This window comes from Myxocyprinus asiaticus, chromosome 10, assembly GCF_019703515.2.
Source record: "Myxocyprinus asiaticus isolate MX2 ecotype Aquarium Trade chromosome 10, UBuf_Myxa_2, whole genome shotgun sequence".
In the NCBI taxonomy this organism is placed as follows: Eukaryota; Metazoa; Chordata; class Actinopteri; order Cypriniformes; family Catostomidae; genus Myxocyprinus; species Myxocyprinus asiaticus.
This window is the reverse complement of record NC_059353.1, coordinates 11,575,919-11,590,430: the sequence shown is the minus strand read 5'-3', so window position 1 is coordinate 11,590,430 and position 14,512 is coordinate 11,575,919. Positions and strand designations below refer to the sequence as shown.

The 14,512-nt window shown below is 36.4% G+C and overlaps 1 protein-coding gene across 3 annotated transcripts in view; it reads right to left on the bottom strand.

Annotated features, from left to right (window-relative positions):
* The window catches only part of gsk3ba (glycogen synthase kinase 3 beta, genome duplicate a), a 95,688-nt gene that overhangs the window by 4,341 nt on the left and 76,835 nt on the right, over nt 1-14,512 (bottom strand). Inside the window, exons 4-10 of one of the 3 annotated variants that reach the window (XM_051708585.1) lie at nt 13,427-13,537; nt 10,985-11,115; nt 9,141-9,247; nt 7,716-7,813; nt 6,776-6,883; nt 3,647-3,833; nt 3,368-3,466 (exon numbers count right to left, since the gene is read on the bottom strand). In XM_051708585.1, coding sequence (XP_051564545.1) covers nt 3,368-3,466; nt 3,647-3,833; nt 6,776-6,883; nt 7,716-7,813; nt 9,141-9,247; nt 10,985-11,115; nt 13,427-13,537 — 841 coding nt within the window. The remainder of the gene's footprint in view (nt 1-3,367; nt 3,467-3,646; nt 3,834-6,775; nt 6,884-7,715; nt 7,814-9,140; nt 9,248-10,984; nt 11,116-13,426; nt 13,538-14,512) is intronic. The other 2 variants (XM_051708587.1, XM_051708588.1) reach the window with 2 other exon arrangements.

Sequence of the window (14,512 nt, the reverse complement as noted above, 5' to 3'; positions counted from 1 at the left end):
TATTTTGAGAATATGACTAATCATGCAAAAAAACTGTCTTTTATTTAAGGATAGTGATCATATGAAGCCATTTATTATCACATAGTTGTTTGGCTCCTTTTTAAAATCATAATGATAACAGAAATCACCCAAATGGCCCTGATCAAAAGTTTACATACCCTTGAATGTTTCGCCTTGTTACAGACGCACAAGGTGACACACACTTGTTTAAATGGCAATTAAAGGATAATTTCCCACACCTGTGGCTTTTTAAATTGCAATTAGTGTCTGTGTATAAATAGTCAATGAGTTTGCTAGCTCTCACGTTGATGCACTGAGCAGGCTAGATATTGAGCCATGGGGAGCAGAAAAGAACTGTCAAAAGACCTGCGTAACAGGGTAATGCAACTTTATAAAGATGGAAAAGGATATAAAAAGATATCCAAAGCCATGAAAATGCCAGTCAGTACTGTTTAATCACTTATTAAGAAGTGAAAAATTCGGGGATCTCTTGATACCAAGCCAAGGTCAGGTAGACCAAGAAAGATTTCAGCCACAACTGCCAGAAGAATTGTTCGGGATACAAAGAAAAACCCACAGGTAACCACAGGAGAAATACAGGCTGCTCTGGAAAAAAGATGGTGTGGTTGTTTCAAGGAGCACAATACTTGTTGACCCCTCTCCAAACATAGCACTTATGGTTGTGACCATAAAGCTCTATTTTGGTCACTTCACTCCAAATTACAGTGTGCCAGAAGCTGTGAGGCATGTCAAGGTGTTGTCGGGCATATTGTAACCAGGCTTTTTTGTGGCATTGGCTTCTTTCTGGCAACTCGACCATGCTTTTTTGTTCAAGTATCGTCGTATTGTGATCCTTGAAACAACCACACCATCTTTCTTGGTCTACCTGACCTTGGCTTGGTATCAAGAGATCCCCGAATTTTCCACTTCTTAATAAGTGATTAAACAGTACTGACTGGCATTTTCAAGGCTTTGGATATCTTTTTATATCCTTTTCCATCTTTATAAAGTCCTATTACCTTGATACAGTTCTTTTCTGCTCCCCATGGCTCAGTATCTAGCCTGCTCAGTGCATCCACGTGAGAGCTAACAAACTCATTGACTATTTATACACAGACACTAATTGCAATTTAAAAAGCCACAGGTGTGGGAAATTAACCTTTAATTGCCATTTAAACCTGTGTGTGTGTGTGTGTGTGTGTGTGTGTGTGTGTGTGTGTGTGTGTGTGTGTGTGTGTGTGTGTGTCACCTTGTGTCTGTAACAAGGCCAAACATTCAAGGGTATGTAAACTTTTGATCAGGGCCATTTGGGTGATTTCTGTTATCATTATGATTTAAAAAGGAGCCAAACAACTATGTGATAATAAATGGCTTCATATGATCACTATACTTAAATAAAAGACAGTTTTTTTTGCATGATATTTTCAAAATCAATGCCAAAATTTCACAATTTCTGCCAGGGTATGCAAACTTTTGAGCACAACTGTATGAATTTTATAGCATTAGAAAACAAAATATCAAACCAAGTGGCATCTGCCAACATATTATACGGGACCTTTTCTCAGAACTATTTTTGCCATTATTATTAAACAACTGGTCACAATTTTGTGTGAAGAGCAACTGTGCTGTACTTTATATACATGTTTTTTTTGTTTGTATTTTCTTTTAAAGATTTTTAGTGAACACGTGAATGTTAGTTCCGTCAAGTTCATACAGGTTCATTAACTATCGACAAGTCTGACAACCAGAAAGTAGTCTGAATACATTTTGTCTTAATTTTGAGAAATATACCAATTGTTTCTTAATTTAAAACCCAACGAACTTCTTTTTTATTGAATCTTTCTTTAAAATAAATTTCACTAGGTTTGATTTTTTGTTAACTAATGCAATGACATTCATACATGTTTTGTGACTAAAGTGTACAATTCCTTTATGGAAGTACTGTATATGACTTTGACATACATGTTTCATGTGAACAGGTGTTGCTCATATGCTGTGTTTTTGCTTATAACTTCAAGAAAAATAAACAGAACATAAAATATCACATAACATTACTTAAAGGAGGTGATTATCTTTAAAACAACCTCACACACAATGTAGTCGGAAAAACAGATCATTAGATAACCCACACGAAGCACAATGTGCACAGCATCTGGCTATCTGGCTACAAACAAGTAAGGTTTCCTGGATCAGATGACATCATTGGAAATGCTGTCGCATCATGGAACATTAAACCAAACAGATTGGGTTCAAATTGCTCCAACCAGTGGTGACAGTCCTCCACATTTGGGTCATGTGATCAATCACTCTAATTACATTTGGCCACCAGTAGATGGCGCCAAGTACATGACACAAACTCGATGGCTCAAATGGCACAGAATGAAACTCATTCTGTGAAATCTCATTACTAAAATCATGTTTGCATGCTATGCAAAACTTTAGTCACTTTTGTGTTTGCATGTGTAATTATTTCTTATGTACAATTATTATGTTTTATTTGTTTGGAGAGGTTTCTGGGCACTTGGAGAGGTTTTTAGACACTAGGACAAATTATATTTGTAATGCTATAAATTTGGATTGCTTTCTCGTATCAACACAAAATTTTACTCAGTTGAAGGTGACATGATTGGGAACAAAACCAAAGCAGCTTTTCAGAGCCACCTTATTTACACCATGAGGCATATAATGTCAAATCAGAAAAAGAAGAAAAAAAAAAGTTAATTTTTGGCTGATTTTCAGAACTATCTTAAGCTGAGAGTCTCAGAATTTATCATAATCTATATAATTAAAAAATGTGAAAAAGTTTTCTTTAAAATTATACCAAACACTTGCCCTCCTTGTAAATCTTTACAAATACACCCTCAGAGCTTAAAGGGATATACAAAAAAAAGTGTTTTCAGATGAGCACACAAAGCACGCTTCCCACGCATTTTGACAAAAAACTTCCAGTCGTTCTTGATTAGAGATCACAAAGAGTAAATTTGAGCCGAAGAAATATTGTAGATCATAACTAGAAAATGCATTTTGATAATAAAAAATTTCCATGATGGTTCATAACTTTTTCAAAGGAATAGTTAGCTCAACCAAAAAGGAAAATTATATCATAATTTACTCTGTTCGGCTGTCAATCCCTAACACTCAGCCTTTTATGTTCCATGGAAGAAAGAAAGTCATACGGGTTTGGAACAATATAAAGATGAGTGAATGATAACATAATTGTATATTTTTGGGTGAACTATCCCTTTAGGATATTATTATTTCCATTACTTTTCCAGGCCTGGAAATAAAAAATAAAAAATTCCCTGTTATGCTTTCCATGACCTTGACCTGAAAAGGGTCTAAACGAGGGGCAAAATCAAGGATAAACCTGAAGTGGCAGAGGTGTTGGTGGGAGTAGATGCTCCTGTCTGGTTACGTGCATGAGCAGGAATTAGGATAGAGGCCAGGGAGGGGTTACTGGACAGCTCTGAGTGAACGAAAGAGAGTGAAGGAATTAAAACAGAGTGTTTGCAGTCAGAGATTTAAAAAAACATTTGTTCTTTCTTGTTTATCATAAAACAACTGATACTGATTATCCTCAACATGCTTTTGACAGAAAATCGTTAACATTGTGTATTGATAAAAGCAATACGAAATAACATCAAACCTTGAGTTGTGAAGTTGAACAGGGATGGTTTCTCACGTCCATTAGGAAGTTTTACATTTGGATCCCGCAGTTCATCAAAAAAGGAATGAGCGCAGGCCTCTAGTGGGGTCAGTCTAGCAGTGGGTGTGTACTCCAACAGCCGGGAGCACAACGCAATGGCTTCAGGAGGCGTACGGGGCCGGAACACCTACAAACCAATCAGAAGACACAGTCAGACACCCATTCATCACAAGAAGTATATTAACTTTAATAAGTAAACAAACCTAAATGCAGAATGCTATTGTGATAATGTATGTGCTATTTCATATTTCAAACAAAGGTATTTTTTTCTGAGATCAGTATCAATAAACAGCAGGGGCCTCATTTTTAAAATGCACATCCAATCAGATATGATAACTAAATTCAGTGGATTTGATTCTGCATATAAATGAGGTAGAAACTGCATACAGCAACTGAAATATATGCTTACAAGTTTTTTGTGCCCATGCATTGGTATGCCAGTGCAATTTTCAAAATCTAAACATTCTTCAGCATCTCATTTGCTATTGTTAAGGATATCAATGAAAATAAATTACTTTGCAGTGTAATAAATGGGAAGAGCGAGCAGAACATAATACAGGAAAAGAATGCGTCATTTTTTATTCTGAATATTATTACCATGTTAAAGGAAATTCCAGGTTCAAAACATGTTCAGCTCAGTCGACAGGCATAAAGTTGAATACCACAAAAATTAATTTCCACTTGTCTTTTCTTTAAAAAAATAAAAGTAAAATAAAAATCTGGGTTACAGTGAAGCACTTACAATTGAATCGAATGAGGCCAATCCGTAAACATTAAAATACTCACTGTTTCAAAAGTATAGCTACAAGACATAAAACATTTGTTAACATGACTTTAGTGTGATAAAATCGCTTACTAAACTTTTCTGTTTGAAGTTATAGCCAATTTTACAACTTCGTTGCCATGACAACGTAACAGCATAAACCCTTAAACGACCATTTAAACAACTTTACGGCACAAATAATACAAGAGTTTAAAAGGAAGAATTATTGAAAGTGCTTTTATAAAATTATAAGCTTCACATTTCTGCATTTCAAACCCTTCAAAAATTGGCCATATTTAATTTTTTTAAGAAAAGGAGGAATGAGTCGACATTATGCCACAAATGGTGTAGATTGACCTTAACTTGTATTGAACCCAGAATATTCCTTTAACAGAAATATCCCAATCACAATACACTCTATAGATGTAAATGTCTTTTTGGAATAAAGGTTAAATGAGAATATGGACCTTGATTAGAAATGATGTGTATTTAAACGTGGTCAATAATGGGCAAAAACAGTACACATATGGATACACATATTAGATGCATATATATGGGCAGAAACAGTAAAGTGCCTATGGCTGCATTCACTTTCTTAAGGGACCACTGCCAACCATCCCCAAAATGTATAACTTTTCTTATGTGTTTTATATTGCGTTCTGTTTCACCATTTTTGTGGCCGTTCTGTAGGATTCATATGTGCATGATTTTAAGTTGATTTGTAATTTATAAAATGGGATGGATTAAGGAACATTTTTCATGCCTACTGACATTTTATAAATAATTTTTAGGAACATAAAGGTGCTATATGTAATATTTTTACTGTTCTAAATCATAAAATGACCATAATATGTAATTAGAGAATTAGGAAACATGCTAAGTTGAAATACTGGCTTCTCCGATAACAATGCTACAGCCAGTATATTCTACTTTGAAGTTTCCATTCCAGGATGGATTTCTGTTTATGTTTTGGCCTGTGTGATCCCGCCCACTGCCCACTCACCAATAGTATTTCGACACCGCCAGGTTGCCAGATTTGAACAAGTCTGCAGGCAAACAAAGCGTGCTGCAGCCATGGAAACCAGCACACTAACTGAATCAGAGATAATAGATTTCAACCGATCTAAAAATCCTCGCCATCCATCTAAAAACCACCATAACCAGAGGTGTAGTAAAACAAGGATAAATATTGGAGAGGCCTTTGGAAGATGGAGACAGCTTAAAGCCCAGAAAACCTTTAAAACAGATCCTGAGTTGACTAATTTGCGCGTCAACATTCTGGCAAACCGCATGAGCTTCGAGTCTGGGGCGGGGCAGGCAACTCTCCAATATTTTGAATTTGGACTGCAATACCCATGTCAAACGCTTGTTGTCAATCTTACATATAGCATCTTTAAGGATTAAGTTTGTATACAGTAAATGAGACTTGGCCCATTCATGTCCCATTATGAATCTGTTAAATGAATCTGTACTGTTTCTGGACAATAACAGTGGAAATGTCAAAAGCTTTTTTGTAGTCATTCCTTTAAGGTATGTGTCTATACAGACACCGGCTTTTAAAAAATAACCCTAAACTGAGACATATTCCCTGGAGCAAATAGTGTGACAGCTTCAAATGAGTGAACTAACTCTGGCTTCACACAGTGGAGAAAGAGAAAGAGAATTCATCCTCTTTCAGGTAGTCACAGGCATTTGGGAATATCCTGTACAGAAGGTAAGACTGTCATGGAGGGATGGGTTTGATTGTAAGCCGGAATAGTCCAAATACACCCTGCAGTTCAGTCATGTACTATAAACAATGACCACCAGGGGGCATCTGAGAGACCAAGTTATTTTTCATGGTTGGGTAAATTTAATGTACCGTAATTGTATAAAAGTGCAATGGCCAGACATATTTCATTTTTATATCTGCATAACATTTTGAAGTATAAAAAAGTTTTTGAGAAATATATAAAATGACAATTTTATCTACTAGCAGCATAATTAGCCTTTTGCATTGTAGAAAGTCACACGGGCACCTCCATCATAAAATACTGCCTATGTAGGCAGCTCTATAAGGACACTTGGCTAACCATCACACACAGAGCTATAAACAGCCATAATCTTTTTCTTGCTCTTTAATCAATCAGCTGAGAACAAGAATGTCTAAAAACAAGGGGAAAAAATAAAAGTGTGGTTGGCAGGACCTCTGGGATAAAGACAAGTGATACGAATGAAATGGAGTCAGGATGACGAGTTGAGCTAGGTGGACTAAGACATGGAGTGAAGACGGCTGTGCTAGAAGTAGTAAAATAGTTGACCTGTACCTGTTTACTCACCTTAGTCCATGGGTGAGCCTTAATCTGTGGAAATTTGAACTCCGTGTAGTTTGGGTTCATTTCCCGAATCTGCTCACGTGTGGGAGTGCCTAGCACCTGGAACAAGACAGTGAGAGAAAGAAAGCTATTCACCAGTTAAGCTAATATAAGGGGGTTTCTTCACTAACTAACTTTTTATCATGTCTTTTTAACTTTTGCCCATAACTTTATCATTTATTTTTTGCTATTTTTTAAATCCTTCAGTGCATAGATTTTATGCTTTACCCTTGGCTTAGAGCCAGGCATTCAATCTTATAATGTTAAAAAAATCCATCATGAAAACAGTGAAAATAATCATAAACATTTTCAACAGTATTTACTGAGTGAAAATGGTGAAAATGTGGCTTTTACATAAGTTGTGACTGTCCTTTTAGCTGTGCTGTCATTTCTTCCATGACCAACAATTTTGCCACTAAGTTTTATCATCAGTTATTTTACTTGATTATAAAGGAGACAAAATGTGTGAAGTAAATAAAGAAAAATCAAGGTAAATCACTTGTGTGTCATTTCCAATGTTTTTTCAAAGTGTGCAAAAAGTGTGAAAATATTATTTAATTGTGTGTTTTTAGGAAACTTAAAACACAGAATGTAGTCTAGAAGTCTGCCATTTAATGTCATTTTGGAATGCTAACTAAACAATCAAATTTGAGGTGACGTTTTAGAAAAATAAATGACAGAATTCTCATGTAATGCATGTATATTCACTGTTGGACATAGTGGAGAAATTAAATAGCCTAGTGAGAATGAAAAGTGTGTTTTAAGAGTTTTTCTAAAAGTCCACAGGGCCCATAGTTATTAATAATGTTAATAATCATGTACAGAAATTAACCGTCTGAACCTATCAACTGATTTACATCAGAGAGATGTGTCGGTGTAGTGGCGCCAGTACCTTGATGATTTCCACCAGCTGATCCACTCCGCTGTCGCCGGGGAAAATTGGTTGTCCTAGCAACAGTTCCGCCAGCACGCAGCCAGCTGACCACACGTCTGCAGTGAAAGCGGGTCAGAGAGATGGGGAGAATGAGGGAGGGGCAAAGCTGATGCTGATCAGGGCATTCTTATTAGCCAGAGGTCAATAACTCATACACAAAACAAGACTGTAGAGAAGCATAATCAGCTTAGTGCTTTCACAGCACGTCCTTGCAAAGACATGTGAAGCAATAAAACATAAAACATTGCTTTAAATATCACTAAAAAATCAATGAGTTGATGAATGACCCTTCAATACCACACAATCTTAAGACAGACCATATTTTCTGAAGTAGTTATTGACAGATTTTTTACAGATACCAATATCTAGCGATCAAGGTGGGCTGATGGCTGATATATATATATATATATATATATATATATATAAAATGATGATCAAATTTAAAATCAAAATTGCTGAAATTAAATCTGAAGTGTGTAATTTCTGCACCAAATAAAAGAGCTACTGCACAAAATTGCAAAAAATAACGACTGTTTTCAAACAGGCTTCCTGAACACTCCACCCATCATTCATTGGTCAGAAAACCAGATACTCCCACCCCAAACACAGGCCATTGGTTGAGCTGGTTGGGATGCTCAAACAAACAGAGAGCAAAGTTGTGATTGCATCATAAAGGGAATCAATCTTCTTAGATGAGCCATCACATAAAGCTGGAATAGGAGAAAGTATTTTAATAGCTTTTAAGCTGATGTAACTTTTTGGTGTTAAAATACTTTCTTCTATACCATCATAATATGCAGAGACAGCCATTAGCCATTCAAAGGTTAATTTTCTTGAAAACTGTACACACTGTCTTTTAGTGGTGCCATGAAAATTCCTGTTTGTTTTGAGTGACCCCTCTTAAGAGAGACAATAACATTGACTCAACCAATGGCATGAGTTGGGGGTGGGACTATCTGTTTGATCGATCAACGGCAGTATTAAGAAAACTGTTTTGAAAACAATGTTTATTTTTGCATTCCATTCGGTGGCGCTAGTGCTGCAGAAATTACATACTTTAGATTTAAATGAACATTTATTTTGCACAATTTGTACTTAAAATTTACTCAAACAGATTTGAAAACAAAAAATGTGATTTATTCAACGCAAAGGCTGCCGTTAGATTTTGGAACTACTACACCAAGCCGGTGGCAATAGTAGTCCAATATTATTTGATTCATTGGCCTGGAAGAATTGGTCTATCACTATTCCAAAGTAGTACGAATTTGCATATTTCAAATGATAAGAGGAATAAAAACATCATTAAGGAGTAGTTTATTGAAAACAAAAATGCATGGATTTGCATGGAAGATTGTGGTTGTAGTATGATTAGAGATCACAAACCTATGCTGGAAGTGTAGTCGGTCGCTCCAAAAATAAGTTCAGGGGCTCTGTAGTACCGTGAGCATATGTAGGAAACATTAGGCTCTCCACGTACTAACTGCTTAGCACTGCAAACAAAAGAACATATTGTCACATGTGCGACTCTCTGATTGAGTAAAGACTCTGATTATACTCATCATCATATAATTGAACACAGAGCACATTAACATACAGGTCAACAACTAAGCCTTGAGATGCTGATACTGATACTGTAGCATTTATTCTGCTTTAAAACAAGTCAGTTTTATTAGTTAGGCCTCTCAGAATCGAGCTGCTTATTAGAGTTCGACTCAAACAAGTGCTTGTTTAAGTAGTAATGGATTTAGCATTTAAAACAGTGGACAATGAGGTCACGTCCATACTAATACATTTTCGTTTGAAAACACATTAATTTCACTACAGTTTTGGCCTTCCGTCCACACTAAAATGTGTTTTTGTCTAGCAAAAACTGTGCTTTTCGAAAACACTCTCCCAAGTGGATAAATTTGAAAAAGCCATCTTCATGTTGTAGTGTGGCCAGGGAAAATGGAGATATTCAAAAAAGATTACGTGTTTGTTGTCATGTGACACAGTCATGTGATCCATTCTAAAGTCCATTTCTAGGCAAATCAGTCCACTCGGCGGCCATCTTTGAAACGTTCTTTGAATCGGCAGATACAAGCGGCATAAAAGTACAGCTCCTATCTACTTGAATGGGAAAATAACAAAATCTCCAAACATTGGTTGGTCAAGATTGTGATCAAAGAATATATTTCAAATAAGCAGTAAAATCTGACATCAGTGGTATCATAAATTGTCGTTCTTTAGCTCAGATCATGCTTAAAAAATGCTATTCTTCAGGCTGGTTCAGCCAATGCATGATAGTGTTGTTAAAGATAAATGTTACTTTGTACAACCTTGACATTGCATTCCTTTAAAGGCAAAGGGAAGTTTACTCAGAATTGCTGTCTGGCTGCGGAACACGAGGACAATTGCGTTTCAGACTGTACATGGAAATGACGCAGGGCAACGCTTTTAAAAAGAAATTGGGGATTTAAGCATTTTCAGACATTTCAGTGTGGACGAGCAACTTTTGGAAAACGTAGGAAAACGACAGTGTGGACGGAGAGCATTTAAAAAATGAAAACACCATTTTCAAATTTATTTTTTAAGGGTGATTAAATGATTACTTAATTGACCCTTTTGAGTAAGCTCTTCCTTTAACCTCCATAAGGGGTACTCATTACTACAAGATTATTATGATTCTGAAATGGGTTTGGAACAGCTTTTTACTGTATTTAAAGCTAAGAGTTATAAAGTTACCTGAAATCTAAAGCTGGTTTCTTTGTGTAGATGTTAAGTTGCATACACATCTCAGCATATCTCAGCTGTTCTAATACCTGTTCTTATGCCACTTCCAGTGTGCTACATCTGTCCTCATTCATGAAAAATGTTTCTCAAACTGCTAGGAATTCTTTAACAAGCTGTTTTCTCAATGTGGAATCACATGGCCTAGTTTAAAAAAAAAAATCTGCATAAAGCAAGTAAGAAATATGAATATGAAGTGAATATCAACTAAAATCTTCAGTATTCTAAACCAGAAAAATGTGTGAAGCGAGAAAGGCTGGAGTCAGCACACAGATATCTAAGAGCACAGAGCAGCCATCTGGAGACATAGTGAGGTGTAATATGGGATTTTCATGTTAAACGCAGTCAAGTGATGCTTTTAGTTCATAGATCCACTGGGGCCTGCCCTGGACCTTTGACACATTATCAGACAGTGCATCGTCTCCAGTTTATTGGCTATAAAGAGATTACCAACTGACCTGCCAAAGTCACAGAGCTTGAGCACAGCCGTCTCTGGGTCCAACAAAAGGTTCTGAGGTTTAATGTCCCGATGGCAAATCCCAAAGGAATGGATGTAGGCCAGACTCCTGAAGAGCTGGTACATGTACAACTGAAATAATGAGGACAAAGGAAGCACAAACAATCAGTTTACAAAAGGAATTATAAGAACAGGTCACAGAAAATGATACAAAATATCCCTAAAGATATAGCCTATAACTCTGTTTTCATTGCTTGCAATATCAGATGATTTAAAGGAATTATGCAGATCAGGAAAAGGTGCAAACGTACCAATAAATCAATGCTGAACGCCACTTGCATGTGCAATTCCAATCTTGCAGGCCAATTCTAAGCGCTATATAGCCGAGGATGCTGACCACTGTTATCTGACAGACTTTGGCAGGACTGAGCAGCATCATGGACTACTGCTTTCATCTGGCAGTAATAGCGTTATGTAAATTGCACCAGGCAATTTTTTGTGAATGATGCATAATCTATAATAAGCCTAATTGACATAAAAAGATGCCGTGCTTGCACAGGAAGTAATGACAATGACTTCATTAAAATACTCAAGACGCAGTGCAATTTCGGCATTGTTGGCGCAAGGTTAAACTCAAATGCCGTTGGTTAATATATAAGATGCAGTTTTATGCACTGAAATACCGCAAGCAAAAGTGCCGCAAATGTTTTGTTTATTCACCCACACTGATTTACACAACACTTGCGCACATTGGATAACCATTACAAAAATCGAGAGTTTGTGGCAAATTTGCCACTGACTATTTTTACATACAAATGAGTTTTGTGGCAAATTGTCCATTGTTGCCAAAGGTTTGCTGCAGGTTCACCCCTACTGGTGATGAGCTCCAAGCTTCTGGCAAACATTTGCAGCGAATCACAAGCTCATTTGCGTGTGATAAATAATGAGTGGAAAATTTGCAGCAAGTTTGTAGCTTGTTTGCCAGAACTCTAGATTTTTTGTAAGGGAAGACAGTAACAACGTCGCTAAAAGTGTTCAATGCGAAATTGGGGTATTAGGTAAAAATCTACATGTGCAGATTGTTTTTTGTTTATGATCATACCCAAATAAAAGAAAAATGGTGTTGACATTACCACACATGTTGTCACCTTATTTAGCACAGTCGATCTAAGAATTGTGCAAGTAAATTCAATCAATATTTGTGTTGGCATGAGACTTGTGTGACAGAATTTCTTACTGACCTTGTCTGTGTAAAGTTATATCCAATCATCATAATTTCATAAAAAAGTAACACAGGGGCGGACTGGGAAGAAAATTCGGCTGACCTTTTCTGCATATCGCGGCGTTTTGTGGCACGTTTTGCATAACGTGGCGGCCCATGCGGCCCCATTTCGCGGCCGGCCCACCGGGAAAAGTCCCGGTTCTCCCAATGGCCAGTCCGCCACTGCTGGTAAAACGTAACATTCGCACAATACAAAAAGTGCCAAAAAGGGACGTGACGTTACTATCTGCAAAGCATATACATGCAGTAAACTTCATCTACAGGAAATTGCATCAGTGACGCATAACCATAAATTAATTCCCTTAGAAAAGTATTCCCACCTCAAAAAGGACGATTTAAACAAGTTTTCTGTTTAAATAATATTTTTCCACGCAATAATTCAAGTAATTGCTTTAACAAAAAAAAGAAGCTTCACTTTTCTGTTTTTTTTTCTGCACTTACAATTGAGTACTTCAATTGTTTTCTCTGCAACTGTGATTTTTGCTTTAAAAATCTAGAACTAAAAGTATTAAAAGTTATTTTTGTGGGAATCAACATTATGCCACAAATTCTGTCAATAGAGCTTAATTTGCACTAACTATACATTCCTTTAAATTACATTTAAAGGGGAAGGTCTCCACATATAATTGTATCCCTTTACATTTATGGGTGTGTTTCTACATTCGTGCCACATCCTGCCAATAGCAGGAAGGATATAGCTCAGCACACAACACAAAGGAGTGACGATGTCATCACAGCAGTCAAGACAGCAGTGACGCAGAACTGCACAGGAGGAGGGGGAAAAAAAGCCAAAACACACGCTCAAATACTCACCGGCAGGAACATAACCTCAGATTTTCATTCAGGATGTACAATAGCACATCAAATTTCTCACGGTTTGGTTTGTATCAGGGTTATGTGGTCACGGTTTCGGTTCGGTAAATACAGTGCATAGGTTCAAATAGTTTGAGGGAGATACAATACCTGATTTTTTAAGCCATACGCTGCAGCAAATGCACCTAACTATTTAAATATAGCCAGAAATGTATTTGAGAGATGTCAACATTTATTGATTTATTGATATAGATAACAAATCTCTTTGTCTCTGTTCATACATGTCTGAGATCACTAGTGAAAATACTTTATTTTGCATTTTTCTAATGTAATACTTTTTATCCTCACCTTCACATAAACCATGGGAAGGGTCTGCTTAGCACGGCTGTAGTGTCTCGCCACTCTGTACACAGTCTCAGGAACATAGTCCAGAACCAAATTCAGATACACCTCATCTTTCTGCGGACAGAGAACAAGAAAGCAAATACTTCATTATCAGTGAGCACACACACAGAGTTAAAAATGCTTTAAAGCACATTCATATACACTACTGGTCAAAAGTTTTAAAACACTTACTCATTCTTTATTATAATTTTTTTTTTCACATTTTAGAATAATAGTAAAGTCATCAGAACTATGGAATAACATAAATGGAACTAAGGGAATTATGTTGTGACTAAACAAAATCCAAAATAAATCAAAACTGTGTTATATTTTAGCATCTTCAAAGTAGTCAACCTTTGCCTAGAATTTGCAGACATGTACTCTTGACATTTTCTCAACCAACTTCTTGAGGTATCACCCTGGGATGCTTTTTAAACAGTATTGAAGGAGTTCCCATCTATGTTGGGCACTTATTGGCTGCTTTTCTTTATTATTTGGTCCAAGTCATCAATTTCAAAAACTTTTTTTTTTTTAATTAAATTTTAGTTTTATAATGAAATAAATTAATATGGTGGCACAATTATATTTTTGTCTACAAAACTAATTTCAAACATTTAAGCATATGCCTTCAGATCAAAAGATTTTTAAGATCATGAGAAACATTTCAGTCAAGTGTTTCAAAACTTCTGACCAGTAGTATAGATCTGAATGAATCTATATATATAAACATTCTCTGTATGGAGAAGGATAGTGGCCCTGAGTCAAAGTCTACACTAAAAATGTCCCATACGCCCCATCCCTCCATATATCTCTGTAACTTCATCATCACTGAACAGCCAGACTGTGCATCCATAAATAAGCTGCATTGGTAATGGCACAAAAATCATACATAAAATCATGATCATTCTGTCATGATGTCATTGTGGACATTAACTGCAGTGCATTGTGTAGAATTCTGCCTGAAAGCAAGCGATGATTATGCCTGCCATCTTTACATAACATAAATGCTCAGACATTGAGGTCATATCCTGCTGAGGAACAAAAAAAAAA